The 20,265-nt window shown below is 52.1% G+C and overlaps 1 protein-coding gene across 7 annotated transcripts in view; it reads left to right on the top strand.

Annotated features, from left to right (window-relative positions):
• The window catches only part of RASAL1 (RAS protein activator like 1), a 29,410-nt gene that overhangs the window by 2,782 nt on the left and 6,363 nt on the right, over positions 1–20,265 (top strand). For 2 of the 7 annotated variants that reach the window (XM_027575494.1, XM_027575495.1), the window contains exons 2-14: positions 1,675–1,731; positions 4,276–4,389; positions 4,527–4,588; positions 9,127–9,256; positions 11,317–11,398; positions 11,479–11,610; positions 13,309–13,397; positions 14,134–14,251; positions 14,378–14,531; positions 14,909–14,973; positions 15,277–15,389; positions 16,390–16,582; positions 19,896–20,033. In XM_027575494.1, coding sequence (XP_027431295.1) covers positions 1,675–1,731; positions 4,276–4,389; positions 4,527–4,588; positions 9,127–9,256; positions 11,317–11,398; positions 11,479–11,610; positions 13,309–13,397; positions 14,134–14,251; positions 14,378–14,531; positions 14,909–14,973; positions 15,277–15,389; positions 16,390–16,582; positions 19,896–20,033 — 1,447 coding nt within the window. Of the gene's footprint in view, positions 1–1,674; positions 1,732–4,275; positions 4,390–4,526; positions 4,589–9,126; positions 9,257–11,316; positions 11,399–11,453; positions 11,611–13,308; positions 13,398–14,133; positions 14,252–14,377; positions 14,532–14,908; positions 14,974–15,276; positions 15,390–16,389; positions 16,583–19,895; positions 20,034–20,265 lie in introns of those variants that run through there. The other 5 variants (XM_027575496.1, XM_027575497.1, XM_027575498.1 and 2 more) reach the window with 5 other exon arrangements.

Genomic DNA, 20,265 nt, shown 5'->3' with positions numbered 1-20,265 from the left:
AAGAGGCTCAGAGATAAGAGAACCCAGCCAGAGAAATGAGATATAGGGGTTCCCCAGCCACAGGCATCCTGGGGCATAGAGCCAGATTAGGAAACTGAGGCTCCCAGGGTTACTCAGCCCGGTGGGTCTGAGATAGATTCAAGAAGGGGTACTGGGGCACTACTCAGAAGGGGGTTCAGTGGTAGAACCCAGAAAAGAATTCAGGGACACAAGCCACCACCCAGGCTGAGGTGTTCAGGGATAGAGGCCAGATGGGGAAATGGAGCACCCACACAGAGGGAGCTGAGGGCACGAGTCCAGAGGAGAAACTGAGGCACAAGGAAGGACTCATCCAGCAGACAAGGCTCAGATTGCAGCTGGCTGCTGGTGCCAACACCCCCTTCCCTGAAATCCTGTGGCATCCGTGGATTGGTGACTGATCGGAGGTGACAGAGAGGGTGGGGGCTGGAACATCAAAAGAGGGGGCCACTTGGGGAGAGCATTGTGAGCTGTGGTGGAGGTGACACTGGTTAAGGGCATGTGTGCTGAGCCCCATAGACCTGGGTTTGAATCCCAAGTCAGGAGGGGGGTTGTGAGAAAGAAGATGCAGGTCTTCCTCCAAGGAGCTCACAGTTCAGAAGTTTGAGGGAGCCAGGGAGACAGACACTAAACAGAGAGAGAAACAGGGAGCAAGATGCTTTCAGGTGCCCAGAGGGATCAGAATTCGATTTTACAAAGGACAGAGGTGGTCAGGGATGGCCTCTCTGAAGAGGTGACTTTGGGGCTGAGGTTTGAATAACAGGACTGAGGCAGCCATGACGAGATCAGGGACAGAGTGTCTTAGGCAATCGCAACAGCGAAGGCAAAGGCCCTGAGGCTGGACTGGGCTTGGTGGAAGACCAAGGAGGCCTGTGCGATGGGACAGAGGCGAGATGAGGACCCTGGTGGACAGCTCGGGATGGTGCTGGTAACTCTTATTATGAAGGGGGGATGGAGCTGGCTTTGGTTGGCTCATGGCTCATGCCTCCTCAAGGGGCTGCTGTTGGTTGTTGTTTTGAGATCTGGGTACCCTGGTCTGTACCAGCAGAGGTGCAGCCCCACTGGGCTGAGCATCGGGAGTCCCCCCACCCCCTGCCAGGGAAAGTCCCATGGAAATGAAAAGCTGGTCGGCAATGCTTTCCCCAGAGGGTAGTGTTAAGGCTCCTGGAGCAGAGCTCTGGGGCTGGCCTGTGATGCCTCCTACCATGCATTTTCTCCTCCCCCCAACCCCCGGGAGACGTGTGTAAACATTATAGAGAGGAAAACCTAGCACCCACAGAGAGGACGGGGCTCCTGGGTTCCACAGCTAGCAGGCAGTAACACCGGGATGCCTCTCCAGCTTACACTGTTGACCACGGCTCCGGGCTTCCTGGGACCAGCACTGGGAACTTTCTGGCCTCATGCCTCAATGTTCTGTTTCTATGGGTGGAGAGCCTGTGCATGGGGGTTGGGCAAGCAGTGGGTGGGCTGTGCACCCATGACATCTGCTGGTCCCCCGAGGTTCTGCCTCTTAGCCCAACTTGCTGTGTGACCCCGGGACAGTCCCCTCCCCTCTCTGGGCTGCAGTTGCCCTTATCTGTACAAAGTGAGGGTGGATTGGGACCTCCACTCATGGCTGCCCTCTCAACCTCCCTCCTGAACGTCCTCCTCCTGCAGGTCTGGGAGCAGTGACCCCTACTGCATCGTGAAGGTGGATGACGAGGTGGTGGCCAGGTGAGGAGTGGAGAGGCCAGGCCTGGGGAAAGAGGAACGGGGGCGGGGGGGCTGGAAGAGGAGCTCCTTCTAGACCTGGGGAGTCCAGACACAAGATTTCACGTTGAAAAGAGGAGCCAGGCGGCGGTAATGCTTATGCCAAGGGTGGACGTGTGGGGCTGACAGTGACTGCTTTGTGCTTTGGCCCCTCTGGGGACAGACAGCTGGGGCTGTCAGCTCCTCTCCCATCCTGCCCCACCGACTGGTGGACACCTTCCCCCTGGACCAGATGATGTCATGGGTGCACATGTGCCGGTGTCCTGGGGCTGACTCAGCGGCTGCCAACCTCCCATAGTGGCCTCCCCGGAGGCGGGCATCTCACGCTTGGCTGGACTGGCTGGTTCCGGGCCTGCTGGGTGCTGCGGGCACCGGGGCGTGCGTGCGCGTGTGTGTGCGTGTGCACACGTGCGTGTGCCTGTGCGCGCGCACGCGCACATGCATGCCCAGCTGGGCCTGCCTGTGAGTGTGTGTGGGGGTGTTGGAGGGCTGACGTGAATGCCTGTGACCACATGTGCGTGTCTCTGGGGGTGTGCGGCTCACAGGCTCACATTGTGTACCGGTGGTGTGTGTGGGGGTGGGTGTGTGTGTGCACACCCCTGGGCTGCCCTGCATACACAGGTGAGCACCAGTGTCTGCTTGTTTGGGTACACAGACGCCATCGTGAACACAAGTGAGGACGTGAGGGTGTTTGATGAGTGAGTGAGTTTTGGGCGGGCGTGGAGGGATGCGGGGCTGGGCCGTGGTTGGCTCCCGCCCCGCCCCCGCAGGCCTGAGCGGTGTGGGTGGGCAGGTGGGCGGGTGGCTGAGGCCTGGGTTCCTATGGAGACAGCAGGATTCAGGATGCTTCTGGTGCTGGTTCTGGTCCAGATGGGCTGGGAGTGGGGGCTGGGGAACCCCATGGGGGAGTGTCAGCCTGCAGCACCCCAGCTGACCCCCTCCATTGTTCTCTATGCTCTTGCTGCCCCCTCTCCACATGCTATGATACCACCCCCAAACCCACAGAGAGATTTTCTGTGTGATCCCAGGCTGCTGTCTGCCCAACTCTGGGCTCTGAAGAGGGACTTCCAGCTGGGAAAAGGCCAGGACAGGGGGAAGAGGGTGTTTGGGAAGAAGGGTCCATCTGACGGTGGTGCCCTGCGCTGGGGTAGAGGGCAGAGTGTGCATCTCTGTGTGCCTGTGTAGTATATGTTCACTCTCTTCGTTGGGGAAGAGTGTGGGGAAAGGGAAGAAAGGAGTGGCAGGTGTATGATCCAATTCTGCAGCCATAGATTTGGGTGCGTCTTCATTGGGCAAAGTAGGTTCTTCGTTCCCTGCTGGGTAAAGGGAAGTGCATCTGCAGGGGTGTCGGGGTGAGGATGCTCTCTGTGTGTGTCTGTTTCTAGGCTTGCTTTGGTCCCTAACCCTTTTGTGGTTCCCTCTTGTTTCCTGAGTGCTCTGGCTCCTGCTGACTGCATGGTGTCTTGGCCCCTCACACTTCCCCATTTCCCAGCCAGCACCTTCCTGTTCCTCAGACTCAACAAGCTCACTCCTGCCTCAGGGCCTTTGCACATGCTGTGCCAGCCATCTTGTCCTCATCTTCTCGTCCCCCTTTGCCTGGTTAGCTCCTGCAGGAAGCCTTTTCTGACTCCTCCTGTCCACACCCCCAGACCCAGCCAGGTGCCACTGAGCTCACCCTAATCACGACTTCTCTCACCGTGTCATGTGTCATAAGAGCTCAGGAGAGAGCACCTGCCCACTGAAGGGGGCTCTGTGGGGGCAGGGACCTGGGCACCTCTTCCTCTGATTCTCCATAGCCCACAAGACTTGGCACACAGTCAGGGTGTTTATGGAGTGAATGAGTGAATGAATGGAATTTGCATGTTTTCAGTTACTGTGCGGGGGATTCTGTGTTTGTGTATCTGCCATCTATCAGTATATGTGTGTGAGTGTGTGTCTGTGGGTCTCTGTGGGTCTCTATGTGCTGGGCAACTTATTTTTGGTCTGTGTGTCTATGTGAATGTGTCTGTTTTCTCTGTGTGTATCTGTATGTGTCCATATGTAGAAACACAGATGTGCATTTCTAGAAATTTCTGAGGATTCATATGTGTATCTGTGTATATGGGAATGCGTCTCTGGCTTTCTTGGTGTATCTGTGAGTGTCTCTCTTTTCATGTGCATCCTTATGGGAATGTGTGTGTGTGTATTTGTGTGTATGGAGGTCTCGGGGTATGTGAGTGTTGGGGTTTCTATGTGTGTATTTGTGGGGGTTTTTTGTTTGTTTTTTTAAGTATGCTCCACACACAGCATGGGGTCCAATGTGGGGCTTGAACTCATGACCCTGAGATCAAGACCTGAATTGAGATCAAGAGTCGGACCCTTAACTGACTGAGCCACCCAGGCGCCACTCCCTGTGTGTATTTGTGTGTATCTATGCACATCACGATATATTTGTGCAGTTTGTGTGCATGTGTGTGTCTGCCACCTGTGTGGCCCAAGGGTCCCCAGCCCCCTGTGCCCTTTTTACAGGACAGCAACTGTCTGGCGGAGCCTGAGCCCCTTCTGGGGGGAGGAGTACACCATACACCTGCCCCTGGATTTCCACCATCTGGCCTTCTATGTGCTGGACGAGGATACAGTGGGGTGTGTGTACTGGGGACCCATGCTTGGGCACCTGGGGGAAGGCGGGATGCCCCGAAGCAAAGTATCCATCCAGCCGGCCCTTGATGCCTGCTCCCTCGACTTAATGACTCGGACCCTCACTGCCCACCTTTCCACAGGCACGACGACATCATTGGCAAGATCTCGCTGAGCAGGGAAGCAATTGCAGCCGACCCCCGAGGTGGGCGAGGGGCAGCGACCTTCAGCTGGGCAGAGGGAATAGGGGTGGCCATGCCCAGGTTGGGCATTTGCAAGCATGTAGCAAGTGGCAGGGGAAGCACAGTCTTCAGTAGAAAATTATTTCAGTTGTTGATTTCTCTCTCTCTCTTTTTTTTTTTTTTTGGAAGAGAGAGAGTGAGAGAGAATGCATATGCCCATGCAGGGTGAGGGAAGGGCAGAGGGAGAGGGAGAGGGAGAATTTTAAGCAGGTTCCTTGCTGGGCATGGAGCCTGACACCGGGCTCAATCTCATGACCCGGAGATCATGACCTGAGCTGAAACCAAGAGTCAGATGCTTAACTGACTGAGCCACCCAGGCGCCCCATCAGTTGTTGATTTAAAAAAATTTTTTTAAATTTAGTTTTTCCATTGAGTAGTTAATTACTTTACATAGTTCAATATTCAAAAGATATAATTAGTGGGGGAAACTGTCTCTCTTAACCTAACTATTCCATTTTCGTTTTCAAGGTTGTGTTTCTTGTCTGTCCTTCTAGAGATATTTTATTTTATTTTAGTTTTTAAGATTGTATTTATTTATTTGAGAGAGAGCAGAAGCAGGGGGAGTGGCAGAGGAAGGGGGGCTGGATCCCAGGACCCTGGGATCGTGACCTGAGCCAAAGGCAGCCACTTAACCGACTGAGCCACCCAGGTGCCCCTAGAGATATTTTAAATAGGTTTATTTATTCCAAGTGCTTTACATGAACCAATTTATTTAATTATCATAATAACCCTGGGAGGCAGGTACTCTTATTCTGCCCGCTCCGTAGGTGAACACCCTGAGGCACAGGGGATTGGTTCTATGGCTTGCCCTAGATCACAAAGTTATTAAGTGGGATGGCCAGGATTTGAATTGAACCAAGATTGTCTACCTCCATCCAGTCTGCACTCTTAACACAGCACTGTATGTGTTTTGTTCTCTGCTCATAGGAATGGCACCTGTTATACTCATTGTTCTCTACCTTGCCTTTCATATCACCACATACCTTGGAGATCTTTCCATATTGGTGCCCCAAGAGCTTCCACTTTCTTTGACCTTTGACTTCATGGCACTCCACTGTGTGGATATATCATCATTTATTTGGCTGGTTCCCTACTGATGGGCACTTGGCTGGTTTACCATCTCTCCCGAGTTCAAACAATACAGCCATGAATAGCCTTGTACAAATGTGATTTCACACATGTGCAAGCTATATTAATCAGTCTGATAAATTCCTAGAAGCATATTTGTCATAGAGTATCCATATTAGCACATTAGAGAGTTATTGCTAAGTTACCCTCTATGGAGGAGGTAACAATTTGCCCACCCTACAAGTTTGCCAGCAATTACCAAACTCTTTGATCTTGTATCTGAGAGGTAAAAAATTGCCTCTTTAGGTAGGTTATTTTGTATTTCTCTATGAATGAGATTGAAGGCCTCTGTACATATTTAAGAGTCACTTTGTTTCCTTTTTTGTTTGTTGTTTATTTACATTGTATGTGCATTGCCCCCCACTGGGTGGTTTGGCTTTTCTTATTGATTTATAGGAGCTCTTTACATATTAGGTAAATTTAACTCTGTCATATTAGCTGCAAATAGTTTTTCTCCCTTTGTCACTTATGTTTTTGCTTATCATTTTTTCTATGTATAAAATTTATTTCTTTTTCTCTAGTTAACTTCATCTTTTTATTTTTATGGCTCTTGATTTTCTGTGATACCTAAAAAGGCCTTCCCAACTCTAAGATAAAATTTTTTTACATGATTTCTTCCTGCAACAATTTGTTTTCCTTTTTTACATTCAAGTCTTTGTGCTACTTGGAATTTTTCCAGATTCAAGGTATGGAGAGGGATTGAACTTTATTACTTTTTGTCTAGATGAGTACTAATTGTCTCAATGTCAATAACTGAATAATGTATTTTTTCATCAGTGGGGATTAGTTGAAAACCTACATGCTAATCATCATAATCATTGCTCCTATTTAATGAGGGCTTACTATGTGCCGGGCATGATGCTCAGCACTTTATATTTAGTCTTCACAACACCAAGTGAAGTGTGCACTAGAATGATCTTGAATTTATGGCTGATGGGAAATGAGGTTTGGAGAGGTGAAGGCAATTGCCCCTCCTAGAAGTTGCAGAGTTGGGAGTTGAGTCCAGGCTGCATCTGCTTCCAAAGTCTGGGTTTTCATCCTGTCCACCAAGCTGTACCCATTGTGCCCCAAACATCCACCCAAGGGGGTGGAATTAAATGAATGAAGTATGAGGCCAAATTTTAAGGAGCTTATGGGCCGGATAGAAACACAAAACACGTTCACACACAAGCAAGGAGCAAGAAAAAAAGGGAAACTGTCCATGTGTCTGAATGTTTTTTTAAGCAGGACAGGAAGGTGGGGGTGGAGGCATGTGGAATATCACTGGCACGACAGTGGTTGAGGATAAGAGGGCAGTGAGGGCTAGTGTAGTCAAGGAAGGTTTCCTGGATGAAGGGGAATGAGTTGGTTCTTAAAGGTACCTCAGCAAACACACTAAGGCGTGTCTCTGTAGATTCTCTTCTAGTGTCAGTCATAGGCCAGGCCAGATGGAGCACTGGGTGGGTCACTATTGGAGAAGCCCGTAGGTGCCAGCCTAGAGTCTGCACTTTCTCCTGGAGGCACTGGGGAGCCACTGATGGTCCTTGAGCAAGACAGCGAAGAGAGTGGAGCCATTATTATCAGAAGATGGAGTGACAGGAGAGACTAGATACATTTTCAGAAGATCTCTGTGCTGCTTTGTGGATACTGGATGACAGCGGGACAGGGGTGCATGTGGGAGATCAATTAGGAGTCTGTTGCCGTGGTCAAGTGAGAGGAAGCTGATGGCATCCTGGAATTGGGGGTAGCAGTGAAGACAGAGAGAGGTGAGGTGGGACTATACTTCATCACACACACAAGGAAGTGGGCCACCATGAGCAAGAGTCAGCAGACACAATAACCACCAGATTTGAACCCATGAAGATTTTAGAATTTATTACTTATGATATACAGAATTTTAAAAGGAATAAAATATTTAAATAAATAGAAATGTAATCACCAGAAAGGGCCAGCAATAATCATAATAAAGTAAAACAATACATTAAAAAATAGATTTGAGGGGCTCCTGGGTACAAACTTCCAGTTAGGGGGCGCCTGGGTGGCTCAGTTGTTAAGCGTCTGCCTTCAGCTCAGGTCATGATCCCTGGGTCCTGGGATCGAGCCCCGTATCAGGCTCCCTGCTCCGCAGGAGGCCTGCTTCTCCCTCTCCCACTCCCGTTGCTTGTGTTCTCTCGCTGTGTCTCTCTCTGTCAAATAAATAAATAATATCTTAAAAAAAATAGATCTGAAAAAGAACCAAATCGAACTTTTAGAGATTGAAAAGTAGTCACTGAAATTGAAAACTGAGTGGCTGAGTTCAACAGCACATCATTTGGAGCTGAAGAGAGAATTAGTGAGCTGGAAGAGAGATCTGAAGAAATTATTTAGACTTTAGCCCAGAGAAATAAGAAGGAAAATATGAAAGAGAAGTTCAGAGACATAGAAAATTACTGAGAAGGTCTAATATCCATTTAATTGGAGTCCTAGGAGGAAAGAATAGAAAAAATAAGGGAGAATGTGTGGGGCTCTCAGCGGGTCAGGGCAGCCCAGTGCCCGTCGCCATGTCCCGGAACCTGCGCACTGTGCTCATCTTCGGAAGCTTCATCTCCCCAATTGGCGCCGCCTTCTACCCTATCTACTTCTGGCCCCTAATGCGGCTAGAGGAGTACCAGAAGGAGCAAGTCATAAATCGAGCTGGTATTATTCAAGAAGATGTGCAGCCACCAGGGTTAAAAGTGTGGTGATCTCAGGACCCTTTACCACTCTTAAAATTTTTTGAGGACCCCGAAGTGGGTAATACCTGTAGGTACTATATTAGAAATTAAGACAAAATTTTAAAATGTTTATTAATTTACTTAAGAATATCAATAACAAACCCATATAGAGTAATATGACATATTTTTGTGTGAAAAATTTGTTTTCCAAGATAAAAAATCATTTGCAAATTTCAAAAAAAAAAAAAGAAAGAAAAAATAAGGGAGAGGAAGTGATACAAAAATTGATGACCTGGAATTTTCCAGAACTCAAGGAAGGACATGATTCCATAAGTAGAAATAGCATGACCCGCAGTAAGCAGGATTAAAAAAAAAAAAAAATCCTTACCCACCTATGTGGTGAAACTGTAGAACATCAAACTCATAGTCCTTAAAATTAAAGAGAAAAGATACACCATCGACACAAGATCCGTTATCAGGCTGAAATGACTTCCCAACAGCTACAATGGAAGCTAGAAATCTTCCTTCACTGTGCCTCATTTTCCTCCTCTGGAAGTGTGGATAATTACAGTACCTACATCAGAAGGCTAACATGAGAAGTCCATGACTTAATACATATTTAATGTTAATTGAATTTTTAAGTTAACACAATGCCACTGTCTGGTAGGTACTTAATAAATGTTAGCACCTGTACCTTCCAGGAATTGATAGCTGGATCAACCTGAGCCGTGTGGACCCAGATGCAGAGGTTCAGGGTGAGATCTGCTTGGATGTACAGATGCTGGAGGATGCACGGGGCCGTTGTCTTCGTTGTCATGTGCTCCAGGCCAGGTATGGTCATGATGGGGGATGGCGTGGGGTTGGTCTGAGAATGAGCAAGAGTTGGCTGGATTCTCCCAGCTGTTTTGGCTTTTGAGGCCACGTCACTCCTGGGGCACTTCTGGGCCCACAGCCAGGATCCCTTGTAGGCAAACAGTCCAAGTTCACCAGGTTTGCAAGTTCCTGGGGTCAGAGCACAAGCAAAATCCTTGCTGGGTCCCCAGTGACCAGCAACCAAAGGTCAGACACTCAGAATGGCCAAAGTGTGGAGGTGTATTAATCAAACTGTAAGTGATAGATACCCAATTCACACTAGCTTAAGCAGATGGGCTTATATGAATGCTATGCAGCTTCAGCATGGCTGGATCCAGGTGCTCAAACAGTGACATCAGGAATCTGTAGACATCAACTTCTCGGTTATCTTTTGTGTTAGCTTCATTCTCAGGCAGTCTCTCTCCAGGTGTGGGCAAAGATGACCCCAGCAGTCCCAAGATGGCATCCTACCAACTTGGCAGGTCCAATTGAAAAAGAAATTTCCTTCATCATTTCCAACTAATGGCCTAGGACTGATTCTTATTGGCCCAATCTGGGGCACATACCTATCTCTGAACCAATTACATGGACTCTGATGGGTCAGGCCTGAGTCCCACACCCACTCCTGGAGTGAAGAGAGGAATCAGCCTACTTAAGTTATGTGAGCTGGGAGTGTGAGAAAGGGGCAGGTCCTGTCCCAGAGAAACAGGAGAAGGAAGTTGGATGCAGGATCAGCAAAACCCCCCAGGTTACCCTCTAGGAGCACTAGCTCGTGGGATATCCATCTTCCCTCCTGCCTATTTATTGCTGTGTAATTCCCTCCTCTCTTCCTCAGCTCCCCCATCATTCTGCTTCCTTAAGGACTCCCATCCCTTTCCCCCTCTCATCTCTCATCTTGTCTTTCTGCCTTGTTTTCACACCTTACTCCCCCAACCCTCACTTTTAGACCAGTCCTCACTCAGGTTGGGGAGGTTCGCTATTTCTGGTTTGCTGTGTGACCTTAAAGCCTTTTCTTGCCCTCTCTGTGCCTCTCCCACCGTCTCCAGATCTCTGTCTCCAGCTGGGACTCTCTGGAGTCTGGATGGAGTCGCAGGGTGGCAGAGGACAGGCAAAAGGACCGCCCATGGGACAGGAGGCTCCTCATCTGCTTTGTGCCAGTGGCCTCCTCCCCAGCCACAGGGCTGTGCAGGATCCTTGCAAGCAGGAGAGGGACTGATTGCTGTCGCTTAGCAACTGGGCTGGCTCCTAGGAAACCAAAGAAGGCTTTGGATGCCAAGCAGGGGTGGGAGAGGAGAAGCAAGAGGAAGCAAGCAGCCCCTGGTGGGGGGCTGTCACTGGGTTTGGGGGACCTCAGGAAGGAGGGGTTGGGGAAACTGACTGAGGTGAGGCTTTTGGGTTGTCGTAGCAACAAGAGGCAGGGGGTCCTTGCTTCAAGCCTTTTCTTGGGTCCTAGGCAGGGTGTGGATATGAGCATTTGTTGAATGAATGAATGAATGAATGAATGAACGAGCACTCCCATCTGGCCAGCTGCTATGCTAAGCCTGTTACACACATCATCTCGTTCAAGCCTCGGCCCTGTGAGGTTTGATCTGTTATTATTTCTATTTTCCAGATGAGAACACTGAGGCTCGGGGTGGTGAAGGGACTTTTCCTAGTGTCACCCAGCCAATGAGTGGTGGAGCCAGGCTTTGAACCCTGGCGTCTGGTCTCCTACCCAGGGGCTCCAGGGAAACTGAGGCTCCCTTCCCACTCCCCACTGCATCTTCACCTCCTGGGCTTTGTGATTTAGGATTTGAGCTTCTGGTGCCTCAGTTTCCTTATCTGGAAGATAGGGGCATACTAGGGCCTCCTGATAGGGTAGCACTGGTCAACAGGAAGATACTGGGCTTGGATGGGCAGGGTGAGGGGTGCTCCTTGCTGCGTCCCTACAGTGGAGGCCGGAGGCATTTGAACGGTCTATCCTGAACCCCTTTTCCAAGGTCCAGCCTGGGTCTTGGTCGTCACGGGTCCTGCATCCCTCACGCCTTCATCTTCCGCAGGGACCTGGCCCCCCGGGATATCACCGGCACATCTGACCCATTCGCACGAGTGTTCTGGGGCAGCCAGAGCTTGGAGACATCAGTGAGTCGGGGCATGGATTGGGGGAGGGGCAGGCATGGAGGCAGGGCCTCCTCAGCTCTCCCTCACTCCCCCCTCCCCAGACCATCAAGAAGACCCGCTTCCCACACTGGGATGAGGTGCTAGAGCTGCGGGAGATGCCGGGTGCCCCAGCCCCACTGCGAGTGGAGCTCTGGGACTGGGACATGGTGGGCAAGAATGACTTCTTGGGCATGGTAAGCACCCCCTCCCCTGACACCCTCCATGGCTCCCCACTGCCTCCAAGAGGGAAGGAGAGGGGAGATGGGCTTGCATCCTGGGATCTGGAAGGATAGATGTGAAAGCTGTCTTAGCTGGCTCCTTGGCCAGGCCTGGGCGATGGAGTCCCATTGCCTCATTTTACAAGTGAGGAGACAGAGGCTCTCCAAGGGGCAGGAACCTGCCCAAGGTCCCAGGGTGGGCCCAGATTCTCATTCTGGGGTGAGAGTACTCAGGATGACCATGTGCTAAGTGCTTCTCCAGCATAATCTCACTTACGTACTCTTCATGGCCACCCCGTGAGGCTGGGACTGTTGTCTGCATTTTATAGTTGGGGAAACCAAGGTTCATTCAGAGAAGTTGAGTGGCTTTCTCAAGGCCATATGACTAACAAAGGGCAGAGCCAGAATCTGAGTTCAGGTTTCTCTGACTCCAGAATCTCAGCCCTTAACCCCTATTCCTGGAAGGCACCGGGCTCAAGGTCTTTCTCTTGGAACCTCAGTTTGCACATCTGTAAAATGGGTGTGACTGCCCCTGCCTCTCAGTGGGAATGGATGCATAGTCAGGGCTGACAGTTTTTTTTCAAAGGATGCAAGATTAGAGCAAGTTATAGGGAGGCTTGGTTCTGTACAGCCGGCAGGGCAGGCAGGTGGGGTTGTAAATGGGGTAGCCGCTTTGGAAAAGAGTCTGGCCCTTCCTCAAACGGTTAAAGACCATCATCACATGCCCTGGCAACTCCACTCCTGGGTATGCACCAGAGAGAAATGAAAACACATATCCACATAAAAACTTGTACATGAAGGTTCACAGCAGCGTTGTTCGTGACAGCCAAGAGTGGAAACAACCCAAATGTCCCTCCAGAGCTGAATGAATAAATACAGCATGGTGTATCCTTACAATGGAATATTACTCAGCCATAAAAGAGAATGAAGTCGTGGCACCTGCTACAACGTGGATGAATCTTGGAAACTTGCCAAGGGAAAGAAGCCAGTCCCCACAGATTATATGGTTTCATTTATCTGAGATGTCTGGAGTAGGTGAACGTGTCAAGACAGAAAGTAGACCAGTGGTGGCAAGGAGCTGGGGGTGGGGGTGGGAGATGGGGAGTGACAGCTAATGAGCACAGGCGTTTGGGGCGCTGATAGAAAATTCTCTGAAATTAGTGGTAATGGTTGCACAACTCTGTGAGTAGACCAGAAGCCGTTGAATTACACACTTTAAATACGTGACTTGTACGGGATGCAAATTACATCTTTATAGTTATTTTAAAAGAGAGGGGCTGGGGCTCAGGGGCCTTCTGGACTCTCTTTAAGCTTCCAGACAGGTGAGATTTGTGTCCCCAAAAAGAGCTGAAAATGCCTTCAATCCAGATATGTGGTCTCTGGCAGCTGTGTGACCTCGGACAAGTCGCTCCATCTCCCCAAGCCTCAGTTTCCCCAACTGTAAATGAAGTCTCCTCTGGAGGCCCTCAGTGTCCTGGCAGGAGCTAGTACTTTGGGACTGGGAGAGGGAGTGTGGCTGCTCTTGTCAATGGGGTTTGGTAGGGGAGGGGAGGTGGCCCCTGGCAGGCTACACCTCCCCTCCTTGGGTGGGCAGTCAGAGCTTTTCTTGACCTGGGTGGGCCCTTGGGCCGGGCAAGTTCGGGTTCAGCTGAGGGTCTGCGTGTCCCCCTGCAGGTGGAGTTCCCCCCACAGGTCCTGCAGCAGAACGCACCCAGTGGCTGGTTCCGTCTCCTGCCCTTTCCCAGAGCCGAGGAGGATTCTGGGTAAATGTGGGTGCGGAGGGAGGCGGCCAGGCTGAACTCAGGTCGAGTGCCATCTTCAGCTTGCGGGCAGGTCCTGGTGGGTGCCCATGTTAACCCACAAGCTGTCACCATGTCACTTTGTTCACTCATTGAGCAAATGTCTGTCTTACAATGTACATTTACTTATGTCCAAATGAGTTCACCTTGGACCCATCCACCTGTTTGCACCTGAACATATCAGCTCACACTAGTCAATGTGTGTTCAGAACCCTGGGTCTTTCCACACCTGCGCACACCTGTTCACGTTGTCCGTTCTTGTAGACACCTTATACTGGCCACACTGTTAACATTGACTTTACCTGGCCATTCCCGTGTATCCCTCTCAACATCTGTTCACATATACCCACACCTGTCCACACTTCTCCACACTTGTCTGCATCGGACTACACCATCCACACCTGCCCCCATTGTCTGTTCACAGTGAACATAATTTTGTTTTTCACACTGGCCACGTCATTCCACACCAGCAGTATCTGTTGACTGTCTGCACTCGTCTGTTCCTGTGCATCCCTGTCAGTATCTGTTCACACCTGCCTACACTGCCCACGCCTGTTCACACCTGCCCACACCTGTCCCCGTCTACCTTGTTTTGCTAACATCCATGCTCCTTATCTGTGTTCGCACCTGCCTCTCTTGGCCGTCCGCACCTGCGGGTACATACTTACTGCTCCCTCACCTGCGATCTGACCCCGGTCAGGGGGACCCTGGGCGCGCTGCGGCTGAAGGTGCGCCTCCTCGAGGACCGCATCCTGCCCTCCCGGTATTACCAGCCGCTCACGGAGCTGCTCATGGAGTCTGTGCTGGGGCCGGCAGAGGTGGGTGCATCCATTCTACTGGGGATCTGGATGATGGCTCCCCGTGCTTCAGGGATCCCTCCCGGGGTTCTTGCTTTGGGGTCCCAGGACCCTGGGCCACCTCCCCTGTTGGCTGTCCTTGCCCAGGAGGATGCTGCTAGTCCCCTGGCTGTGCTGGAGGAGCTGACCTTGGGGGACTGCCGCCAGGACCTTGCCACCAAGTTGGTGAAGCTCTTTCTTGGCCAGGGCCAGGCTGGGCCCCTCCTGGACTATCTCACCCGGCGTGAGGTGACCCGGACCAGTGAGTTGCCTGCATGAGCCCCAGACATCACACCCCAGGGATAGGTCCACACAGGGTCTCTGAGGGAGAAACGGGGGGCTTCAGGCAGAGGTCAGGGGCTCCTACGTGTGTGGGGGGGCGGGGGGGTCCCTACACTGTGCACCAGCAGCCAACTGGGGATGCAGTCTTGGATTCAGGTGCTGGCGTTGCTACTCTTGAGCTGTCTGACCTTAGGCCGCTCATTGAACCACTCTGGGCCCCTGGCCTGTGAATGGAGTTGATGTTGCAGTTCTACCTGATTCCTGGGGCTGGAAGAATCATGACTCCCACCTTGGGTGGGTGGGGTGAGGCGGATCTGGCCTCCAAATCCCAGCAAACACTTCCCTTTGTCCTCCCAGCTGACCCCAACACCCTCTTCCGTTCTAACTCCCTGGCATCCAAGGCAATGGAACAGTTTATGAAGGTGAGCACGCAAAGGTCTGGTGGGGTCCAGCTGCAGCTTCCTCAGGGGGACTCCTTTTCTGTGCTTACTGGGAGCCCAGAGCTTGGCTGGCCTCGGTTGGCTCAGGGTCGCTGAGCCGGGCTGCTGGTAGCTGGTGCCTGGCCTCTCCCTGAGACGCACCTGGGTAGTGCCCCTCACTCCTGCTCTCGGGCATGCCTCAGCCTCGCTCTGAGCCTCTCCGCACATGGTCCCCCAGCCCCTGGCTCGTGGGAACGCCCCCGCCTCCCCCTCAGCCCTGTCGCATGTGGTGCCCCCTGCCCTCAGCTCGTGGGCATGCCTTACCTGCACGAGGTCCTGAAGCCAGTGATTAACCGTGTCTTCGAGGAAAAGAAGTACATGGAACTGGACCCGTGCAAGATGGACCTGGGCCGCACCAGGTGAGCAATGCCTCAGGGGCGAACCCGAACCCCCTGGCAGACCCCTTGTCTGCCCAGAGCCTTGCCAGGCTGGGTCTGTGCCAACGGCCATCCCTCCCTCCGGCATGATTGCTCAGGAGCTCCGCATTGCCGCAGAAAGCCTCACTGGGAGCACCGCCATCCTCGGGCTGGGTAGTGTAGTGGTGACGGGCAGGACTCTGAAACTGAGCTCCTGGGTTCGAATCCCAACTCTCAGGCGGGCAAGACAGACCCTACACCTGTAGTGGGAACAAGAAAGAAGGGACAAGAACCTTGCAGGTAGAAAAGTGTTATTCCATCATCCACTCAACAAAACAATCGTCGAGAACCTATTGTTCAGACACTGGATGAACACTGGTCCCAAGCAGGGAGTAAGTGGACACAAATCTGTCTTCCAGGGGGAGGGAGATAGCCAACTAAAGAAGGTTATTGAAGGCGCTCAGGGGAATGGAGAGAGAGAGCAGGGAAGGGTTGTGGGAGCAGAGCAGGGGTTTGCAGGATTTCATAGGGTGGTCAGAGGGACAGCCTCACAGAGAAGGGGACCTTTCAGCAGAGACTTGAAGGAGATGAGGGAGGGAGGCATGCACAGATCCAGTGGAAGAGTATCCCAGGCCAGGGGAAAGAGCAAGTGCAAAGGCCCTGAGGTGGGAGAGTGTGTCCGGCATGTCCCTGCTGAAAACGCACCAGACCAGGGTCCGTGATGATGTGTGGTGGGAAAGGGATGGCCTCTTTAAGGAGGGGACATTTAAGCTAACTGTGGGTGCAAGAGTGTCTCAGGCGGAGGGAAGAACATGCACGAGACTCCGCGACAGGAGTGAACTCCGCGTGTTTAAGCAGCAGTAAGAAGCTTGGCGGGAATGGGAGGAGGGGAGGTTATGGAGGGGGGATGGGAAGGTGGGTGCTTTCAGCTCAGTGGGGGCTGGGGGAGGGTTTTGAGCGGACAGAGGCTGGGCTCGGAGGCACAGCCACTCTGTTTCCCCAGGAGAATCTCCTTCAAGGGCGCACCCTCGGAGGAGCACGTGCGGGACGCCAGCCTGGGGCTGCTGACCGGCTACCTGGGGCCCATCGTGGAGGCCATTGTGGGCTCTGTGGGGCGCTGCCCGCTTGCCATGCGCCTCGCCTTCAAGCAGCTGCACCAGTGCGTGGAGGAGCACTTCCCCCAGGCGGAGCACGAGGTGGGCCACGCGTTCCCATGGAGCTGATGGGGAGACTGAGCCTGGGGAGGGGCAGTGGCTTGTCCAGGGTCACACGGAGAGGGAGAGGCGGAGCAGGGTGGGGACAGAGCTGGGCTGCTCACACTAAAGTACTGTGCGTCCTGTCAGCAGTGGGGATGGTATTCCTGGCAGGGTCTGGGATCCAGGGGTGGTGGTAATAGTAGTTAGAGCAGCTAACTCGATATATAGCCCTTGCCAGGGTTCAGACCGACTTGTACATATGCCTTGCCTTACCTGGTCTTTGTATCCGCCCTATGGGGTGGGTGCCAGTATTCTTCCATTTCCCAGAGGAAGAGGCAGAGGCCCAGAGAGATTGAGTCACATGGTCCTGGGGTAGGCAGCTGTCTAGGCAGGCTGGCTTCTGGATCGGTGCTCAAAACCACCAAATATAGAGTCTGGCACAAAGTGAGTGCTTCTTAAATGCAGCTCTTAGAGAAAGAGAGCGAGAGAACACAAGAACGAGCGAGCACACTGGTACACAGTAGGTGCTCTGTCGCAGGCACCCGAAATAGCCTAAAAACAAATCCCTGCATGTGCCAGTGCTTTGTCACTATTGACATAAAAGTTGAGACCCCTGGTGCTGCCTCAGGCAGGTGAGGTGAATGAAGGCAGCAGTCTGGAGTGGGGCAGTAGGGAGTGGTAGGGACTGTGGCAACGGGAGCTCCCACGGCTTGTCTTAAGGGGGCAGCTCCAGACAATCAGTCATTGCCATGTAGGAATGGGGACCCAGTACTGCCAGATCGTGAGAGTTTATTTTCTAAAGCCAACATTCTGGATTTTATGTGAGGTCTTCTATTTTTTTAAATGTTGGCACTGATTCACCTAACAACAACAACAACACAACAACACTTTGAGCCAGTTGTTACACGTTTGCAGCTGGACTGGCCCGTGGGTTACCCATTGGAGCCCCCCTGGTTTAATGGTCAGCATCCCTTCTGGGTGGCCGTTTTTTTTTTCATTATTATTTTATTTAAAGATTTTTATTTATTTATTTGAAAGAGACAGAGACAGCAAGAGAGGGAACACAAGCAGGGGGAGTGGGAGAGGGAGAAGCAGACTTCCCGAGGAGCAGGGAGCCTGATGCGGGGCTTGGATCATGACCCGAGCCGAAGGTAGACGCTTAACGACTGAGCCACCCAGGCGCCCCTGTTTTTTTTTTTTTTTTTTTAAAGCAATTTTTTTTAAAGATTTTATTCATTTGAGAGAGGAAGAGAGAAAGCACGAGAGAGAGGAGGATCAGAGCCAGAAGCAGACTCCCCACTAAGCAGGGAGCCTGATGCGGAACTTGATCCAGGGACTCTGGGATCATGACCTGAGCTGAAGGCAGGCACTTAACCGACTGAGCCACCCAGGCGCCCCCAGGTGGCCGTTTTTGTCCTACCTTAAAAATGACATCACATCAGGCTCTTGGGTAGTGCTGATGTAATAGAAACACGGACTGGGGGGTCACTTTGCAGAAAAATCTAAGACCTGCTAAATGTTGGAGATGTAACAGCTCAGTCCCTAGAGCTTGAGTTAAGAGCCCTTGATTATGCCACACCTCTCCCCACGTTCTGTTTACCAGTGGGGAAACTGAGGCCCCGAGAGGTAAAGAGCCTTGGCCAAGGGTTGTGGACTCAAAGCGAGGCCTCTGGTCTCCCAGTGTGGGTCTCTCCCTTCTCCCCTCGGCCCCCTGCTGAGGAGTGAGCTCTGGGCCTCCAAACTGGGACGTCGCTTGATTTACGCCCCATTTTGCCAGGCTCTCGCCTGGGCTGCAGGTGCTAAGTGGGACACAGCTGTGGCTGGGAGGTGGGAAGGGAAGCAGGGAGGCCAGCTCCCTAGACAGCCTGGCCTTTGTGGGGGACCCAGTGTGACACCCAAGTGCCCTGCAGTTCTCAGCTCCATGGTGGGCAGAGGCCATGGTCAGGAAGCAGGGACTTTCTCAGGCCCGTGAGGGTGGATGGGGTCATGGAAACCCAGGGGAACTCCTTTCTCTGCTGCTCTGACACCTGTTCCTCCTGCTTAAGAAAGGAAGTTGAAGAGATGATGTCAAAGACTAAAATTACCCTGGAAGATGGCAGGTGTGGGGGGTGGGGGGGAGGGGCGGTGGCCTTGGGGGCAGCTCAGGTTCCAGATGAGGGCAGATGGGGGCAGAGACCCTCCTCCTGGGCAGTATTGGGTACCCTCTGTCGGCAGGGCTCACTGTCAGCGCACACATGCCGTAGGAAGTTGGCATTGACCCAGGGAGGGTATTGTCTCAAGTGTGAATACAACCCCTAAATAAATACTAGAGCACATTCTCGAGCTAAATATAGCTGGGCAAGTGTGAAAGGTGGGCGGGGAGTGATTCGGGGAGAGCCAGATGCACCCAGGATAAAGGCACACCCTCTCTCTGAGTTGCCTCTGCTGGTGCTGGGGGAACCAGCCTTACCTGTAGGTGGGCCAGGGCTGGGACTCACACAGGGGGCACCGCACTTTACAGTTTGTAGGAGGCAGAGTCTTGGGCTGCGGGGTGCACATAGGACAGCCTCAGGAGCCAGCCGGCCTGGGTTCACTCCTGAGCCTGTGTCCTCATCCAGAAAACAGGGACAATAGTACCTACTCCATGGGACGGTTAGTGGTTCGGATTAGTTCCTGATGCTCAGCAAGCATTGCACGGTAATGAGGGTCAAATGCAAGAGGGTGTGATGAAGAGCTGAGAGCTCTAATCCTGCTTGGGTTCAAATCTTGGCTCTGCCGTTTACAGCTGTGTGGCCTTGGGCAGGTGACCTCTCTTTGGGCTTCAGTGGCCTTCTCTATAAAATGCAGATAGAATCCCTCCTCCCAGGGTGAGTATTAACTAAACAAATGTATGGAGAGGTATCTGGCATGGTGCTATCAATATAATAAATCATAGATCGGGAGATTGAATTCTGCCTTCCCTACCCATCAGCTGTGTGACCTTGGGCAAGTCACTTGGCATCTCTGAATTTCTGCTTCCTCATCTGTAAAAGGAGAATAATGATGCTGTTTCCTTTATAGGCCTGTGCCCTTAGCACGGTGATTGGCACAAACAGATTCTGAGGATGTTTGGCTAAAGCTGATCCTGCAGGATTGGTATTGCTACTCTATTTTCCAGGTGGAGAAACTGAGGTCCAGAGAGAAAAAACGATCTTGGCAGACCAGTGTGGTCTCCTAGCCCATCTCCTGTCCCACTTCCCCTTGCACCACCAATCTATAGTCCTTGCCGCCTCAGTTTCCCCATTTGGGAAGTGGGTCCTTGGAGGCTCTTCCCACCTGCTGCTTCTCTTGGCAGGATGTGAAGTACCTGGCCATAAGTGGCTTTCTCTTCCTGCGATTCTTTGCGCCTGCCATCCTCACCCCAAAGCTGTTTGACCTCCGGGACCAGCATGCAGATCCCCAGACCAGCCGCTCACTGCTACTTCTTGCCAAGGTGCCGAAAGTGGAGTTCCACATCCTGAGTGTTTTTAGCCTGGAAAAGCATAGGAACAGAGCTGGAAGGCCAAACTGACAGAAGACCCAAACGACACCCAGAGAAATCTGTCTGAAACACCCATTAGCCTTCCATCCCAACTGTGAAGGCATTCGTTCATATGTTCTCTAATTTCGTCTCTTGAAACGAAAACCCTACCCTTCCAGGAGGAAAGTGGGAAGCGGGCTAGTAG

Source organism: Zalophus californianus, chromosome 14 (assembly GCF_009762305.2).
Source record: "Zalophus californianus isolate mZalCal1 chromosome 14, mZalCal1.pri.v2, whole genome shotgun sequence".
Classification (NCBI taxonomy): Eukaryota; Metazoa; Chordata; class Mammalia; order Carnivora; family Otariidae; genus Zalophus; species Zalophus californianus.
This window is presented reverse-complemented; position numbering and strand designations above follow the sequence as displayed.